We start from the raw sequence: 6,142 nt of genomic DNA, 5'->3' as shown, positions 1-6,142 counted from the left end.
TCCCCGTGCCCCCCCCGGGCGCCCCGCCGGCGGGAAGCCGCTCTGTGTCAGCTCTGACTGGTCAGAGTTTTAGAGTCAGGAACTTGGTATTTCTACATCTCATCAAAGTCTTAAAATAAACATCCAGTGCAATGAGTGGAAAGCTGCACCCTTGCTCCTTGCCTGGATTTATGAGCAACAGCTGGGGAGAAATTGAAGGGGGGATAGAGAGATACAATTTTTTTTTCCTTTTAAATAAATTCTCACTGCTTATCTGCAAAGTTCAGCTGTTTTCAAGCTGACCTGCCCGTGTTATGCTGTTCCACTGAAAATTCTTTCTGTAGAGGAAAGCTCAGGAACTCCACTTGCACACGCCAGCAACCTGGGGTTTCATCTCTAATAGACAGAGGCAGAACTCGTTAGCTAAAGACCCCTTCCCACCCCCGGTGAGGATCATTTGCCTTCCTGCCGTGCTGGCAGCTCAGCATCTTTTCCTTTACAATGAGGAAACAAAGCCAAAAGAGGAGGAGAAGTGGCTGAATGCACCTGGAGGAGGTCAGAAATGGGGCCAGACAAAAATCTGTTCTCAGCCAGACATCTACCCGAGCACCAGGGTTGGAGGATGAGGGACATCCATCTGATGCTTTCAGACAAGAATCTTGGAGCACAGCATGTCCAGGCATGAGCCCAGGAGCCTCAGGCAAAGGCAGGGATGCTGCCTCCTCCTTTGGGAAGTTGAGCAGAGCCGCGGATGGGTTGAGGTGCAAACCCAGCTCCTTGGGCAGGGAGCCCGGAGCTCCGCAGAGGTTTGGTTCACACCTCCAGCGAGGAGGGCCCCAAAAACTGACATGGTGAAAGCCTTCCCAGGCAGCTCGAATGACCTCCTGCATGTTACTGTAGCTGGACATGTGCTTTTAAAGCTGACACCAGCAGCAGCGGGAGGGCTGGTGTGGGACGAGCCTGTGCACCTGGAACCACTGTACCCATAGGGTGTAGGATGGGGCTGAGGGACGTGCTCATCCAGGAGAGCTCAGCTCTCTGCCTTTCTTCCTGCTTTGGCCTTCTGCCTGATAAAGCTGAATGAGAGATCAAAACCTCTAACAGCAGGTCACCCAGCAAGGAGAGATGCTCCGGATCAATTGTCGCGTTCCTGAGTAATGGTTGTATCTCAGGACAGTAAAACCTCATCGAATTTAGCGTAGAGATGCACTCATTGATGACTCATTAAAACACCCAGGCACTGAGCTGAATCCATTTGCTCTCATTACACAGAGCTGGGAAACATGGATCTGGCCCCATGACATTGCTGCAAGGACCATGAGTGAAACCTTAGACCCAGAGGGGACCGGAGGGGACTCCGCACAGAAGGTGTCTGAGAGCATCACTTGTCACGTGAGCTGACATTAATAAAACAAGACCACAAACTCCAAGACTAAAGCAGGGCAGCGGGTGTGCATCAAAGAGCTTGAGGCAGTTCATTGTAATTCCAATTAATGTATAAGAGTTAATAATCGAAAGTGAATACATCAGACTTTAAAGAAATCCGAAGGAGAGAGGCGAGAGACAAAAGGTATCGTTATACTGGAGCCACAGTCCCAGCTGCTACAAAAGCAAAGAAATAACAAATATTTAACATCTCCAAAGACCTAGACATGTAGGACCTTCAATGGGAGCTAAACTAGTGTGGGAATGGAGCTGAGCTCTGCATGGGGATCCTTATTTTAGCTTAAGTGTTGTGCTGAGATTGGAAGGGCCAGAAATAATTCACACAAAGGCAAAACAAAAAGGAGAGGGGAGGAGAGGAGAGCTGTGGGGCTGTCTCTGATGCTGGGGTGTGCAGAAAAGACCCTGTGAGATGCCAGGACCCCAGCTCAGAACTGCCAGGCTAGCTCTACCCTGCTAAAATAAACTCTTGCAGCATTTTCCTGGAGGTGTGATCACGATTACATGTAAAACTATTATTAACAGGTTAAAAAACGGATGGAGGCTGAGATGGGAGTAGAACAGCTGTCTCCTACACTGTCGGGCTGGCTCACTGGAGCAGAAAACACCATTGCCACCTCCCAAAACATGGGAAGGGCATGTCCTTTTCTAAGACCCTCTCTCCAGACCTGCCCCGACACCCACGAGAGCTCCAGCAAATGACACCCCAGTTAGTGCAGAGGGGTTCATTTTAAAACCAGGAGTAACCAAAGCACCGTGAGGCTCCAGGTCGCTTGACTCGTCTCGGCTTTTGGCAGCATCTCATGCAAATGCATCCCCAGCCTCCAAAACCAAAATAAACACAGAATAGTCCCCAGCGACTTCATGCTATTTGTGGGGCAGGGATTGGGACTCTGCATGCTTCTGGCAGCTGACCCTGGGCTTGATCTGCCCCCAGTCTGGCCACTTTTTGGGTGATAAGTGATCCCAGGCTGGGGGACTTGGGGATCTGTGTCTGGGACTGCTACCGGGGCTATTACAGAGCTTTTGCCCTGCTGAGCGTGTCCACACCAGGCTCAGCCAGAGCAGCTTGTGAGTAAACAGCCCTTCCCAGCCACTAAGGAAGATTTAAGAGCGAATAACATCAGCCCAGTCGAATTCAATTCCTATTGATAATGTCCATGTGCAATTAGAGCCAATTAAGGGGAGGCAGCGAATGACAAGTGTTTGGCCAGGAGGTGTGTGGGGGGGTCAATACGACAAACCAATTTCCCAACAACCAAATGCAATTAAAGAGTATCGCTTACCCGGCTTGCCCAGGAGGGCCAGCGCATAAATGGGCAAAGCCAGGCGTGTGGGTGCCATCGTGCCCAGCATGCAGACCTCCGGCAGCACACCCTGCCCCTGCCCCAGCTTCAAGCTGCGGGAAGTGGCATCCATGTACTTCACCATGATCGCGGTGTTTCTGGTCATCTTGGTGGTGGCCCTGCAGGGCTCGGTGCCCCTTGGGAGCGATTTTCCTTACAAGGTGCCCCTCGATCCGCAAGGGCTGCTCGAGCTCTCCTGGAACGTCAGCTATCCCGAGCAAGCCGTGCATTTCCAGCTCCTCGTCAAGGACCTGCGGTCTGGGCTCCTCTTCGGGATGTCAGACAGGGGCAAGTTCGAGAACGCGGACCTGGCCGTGCTCTGGAGTGACGGGCGCAATTCCTATTTTGGGGTGAGTGGCTTGTATGTTTGCACGGCTGCTTTTAAGGTTGCCTCCCCACAGGTGAATGTGGCTGCTGATTTGGAGGAGAGGGGGCTGGTTCGGAGTATGATGCGCGCTGGATCACATCCTGATCAAATGGGAAAGGTCCAAAAGGGTTTGGGGCTTCTATCCTGGAGGGAGCCACAGATCAGGTTGACACTATGGGTTTGACATAGAACCTTAAATCCAAGGAATAAATACAGAAGCACATCCGCAAGGCTTATTGGGACCAGCCTTGGTACCAAATACACATGCAGGATGCACCAGCATCTTGGTTCACTTGCACGCTGCTGTCAGTCACATTAAAAATAACGCATGGCTCCTGATAACGGCTTTGAGACAGCACAATAGTTATCAGCCAGAACGGCTGCTCCTGCCAGCACCAATAACCCGGCTGCAAGTCGCGCTCGATGCGATCGCAGGGATCAGCAGCACGCAGGAAAACACGACCTGACGCCGTCTGCCAGTGGCACGGGGAGATCAGAAACCACACGTGCAAATGAATTTGGGTGGGACGGTAGCCTGGCGGTAGCATACGGAGCATACGGGGGGTAACTGATTTCTAAGTTTGCTGTTTGATGCTGCTCCTGCAAATCACGGTCCTTCCTGACAGCCCGCTCATCCCAGTTCTCGTTCGGTTTGTCTTTCCAGTAACTATCCCCGTGCTTTCCAGCAGCTCCCTATCCCCAGACCACCACGTCAGGCTTTATTGCGATTGCGCTCAGCTGCAGAAATCAATTCATATTTTTCCCCCTATGAGGGCTTTCCATAAGTTAAATTTTACCTCTCTGCTTACTTCAAATTAACCATAAAATACATTCTTTCACAATCACTGCAATGTGATCTGCAGTGTAATGAAAGGATGAAAAGAAGGGCTTATTATCTGTACTGTTTTCCTGCTAATTACCAGCCATTCAGGATGTGTGGTGGCCCGAATGCTACAGTATTTCACAGCATCATGTTAAAAAAACATAAAGGATGATTTCTAATCTGCCTTCATGTGCTCACTGAAAGACAAACAGCGCTGAACTGAACACCGGGCAGTGTCTGGGCTTTCTCGTTCAGTCAGTGCTAAGCAGTGTTCTGCAAGGAGATTTCCATAAATCTCTCCAGTCCTGGTTTTCTCTCTCCCAGCAGCCTATCTTCTGAATAAGTATGTCAGCTGTTAAAAAGATCCAAATTTACTTAACCCCCCATGTACTACGAGATTAATTTGCACACCATATGAAAACAAATGTCATGCTAGCTTCATGTAGCTGATTTTACTCTCCCCCTCTAAGGACAATATGTTCTCGAAATATCACTCTATACTTCTGGCTGAAATGATGCCAGGACGCTTTATTCTTCTTCTTCTGTTTTCTCCCCCAAGATAAGAGAACTGATGACACTTGTGTACGTATAGGGAGGTATTTCTTAGACATCTTTTCTCAGTAAACAAATGACATCAGCGGGAGATGCGAAAAATCAAGACAACAACATTGTTCAAATCCAAATTATTGCAGGATTTTATACTCCAGACCTCCCAGTCCCTAAGCACAGGAGTAACTGCTTTGCTTCTTGGTGGGGTTTTGTCACCATTGTCAAGAGAGAGGGGGAGATGCCGAAACCAGCTGGTTGCAACATATTAAGGATTTTGAAGAGGGGGTAGCGATTTCTAGGGCTGACGCTACAGCCCAGCAAGGATCTGATCTTAAACTGAGAGCAGTTGGTTTGTGGCAAGGGTCTCCCCCACCCCACCAAAAGTTCCAAAACCACACGCAAAGCACAGCACGGATCAATGCAACACCTTCATGTGCCCCTGCAGGCTTTCCCCCTGCCCCACCTCCCTTCCCAGCTTGTGAAGGTTTATCTGGTTTATCTGCAGGCTATTTATCAGTGCTGGGTCAGGCATTTCACAGATCTCCTGCGCTGAGAACCCGGGGCTGTGCCAGCATGGATTGCCACCCAAAGGGTGAACAGAAGGAGGACCTCACCACCCGCGGTACCGTGGGCTCCCTGGGCTGAGCAGGGCCAGCCCGGTTGATCAGGGTGCTCTTCTTCCCGCAGGATGCCTGGAGCGATGCCGAGGGGCAGCTCCATATGGACTCACAGCAGGACTACCAGCTCCTCGGCGCTCGGAAAGCTTCCGAAGGGCTCTACCTCCTCTTCAGAAGAGCCTTCAGCACCTGTGACCCCAAGGACTACCTTATAGAGGTACAGCATCGCTCTTACCCCACCACAGCACAACCCCCAGCCCTGGGGTAGAGCTCAAACCCCAACCTGCATGGTTATACCTGACCAGTGTTTTGTTATCGGGGACAGCATTAGGCTTTTGTGCTGTCTAAGGCAGGGAGGAAGCACGCTACAGATATCAGTCCTGGGACATGAGTAATGTTTGCCACCATCTATTTACAACCCCTTATAAACCTCTATAAAGTGTTGATTTTAGCTCGTTTGCATCATCTGCTCCTGTTAAGCATGTGTCAGGTCTATATAAATTCCCTCTTGCATCACTCCGGTTTGCAGTCTGGAGCCAACTGTTTGGAGCGTTACGAAGAGGTGTCGGCGTTATTCAATGGGAGGCAAAGAGGAGGGTTGTGGCGGGAGCCAGAGCAAAGGGACGGTAAACAGAGCCACTGCGGAGTGCTTTGGTGAAGTCTTTCCGGCTCTGCATTCACTGCTCCCCCGTGAGATGGGATTTGGGGGAAACCTTCTCATTGAGGATGTTGAAGAGCTTTGGGGTCTCAGCCCCAGGCCCTGAGTGTGGGCAGGAGTTGGCACAAAGCTCATTTCAGATGAAAGCCTTTGGTGGCCAGGGTATTTTAAAGCCAGCGTGGGCACTGAGAGTCCTTGAGTTTTTGTTGCTAGTTTTCAAAAGCTTGTCTTACAGTGAGAAATATTCACTGTCTGCCAAAACACAGAGAGCCCTGGAGGAAAAAGAAATCTGCGAACCAGGAAAAGACTCCCACGTCTTTGTTCTCTTTTTCCTTTCTTCCTTATCTCCTGTCCAGATCT

The 6,142-nt window shown here is 50.3% G+C and overlaps 1 protein-coding gene across 1 annotated transcript in view; it reads left to right on the top strand.

Moving 5' to 3' along the window:
* Positions 1-2,737: 2,737 nt before the first annotated feature.
* The window catches only part of DBH (dopamine beta-hydroxylase (dopamine beta-monooxygenase)), a 15,453-nt gene continuing 12,048 nt past the window's right edge, over positions 2,738-6,142 (top strand). Inside the window, exons 1-2 of the mRNA XM_009871241.1 lie at positions 2,738-3,118; positions 5,195-5,341. Coding sequence (XP_009869543.1) covers positions 2,738-3,118; positions 5,195-5,341 — 528 coding nt within the window. The remainder of the gene's footprint in view (positions 3,119-5,194; positions 5,342-6,142) is intronic.

Source organism: Apaloderma vittatum, unplaced genomic scaffold (assembly GCF_000703405.1).
Source record: "Apaloderma vittatum isolate BGI_N311 unplaced genomic scaffold, ASM70340v1 scaffold23710, whole genome shotgun sequence".
In the NCBI taxonomy this organism is placed as follows: Eukaryota; Metazoa; Chordata; class Aves; order Trogoniformes; family Trogonidae; genus Apaloderma; species Apaloderma vittatum.
Note: the sequence above shows the minus strand (reverse complement) of the source record. Positions and strands in the feature narration are given on the sequence as shown.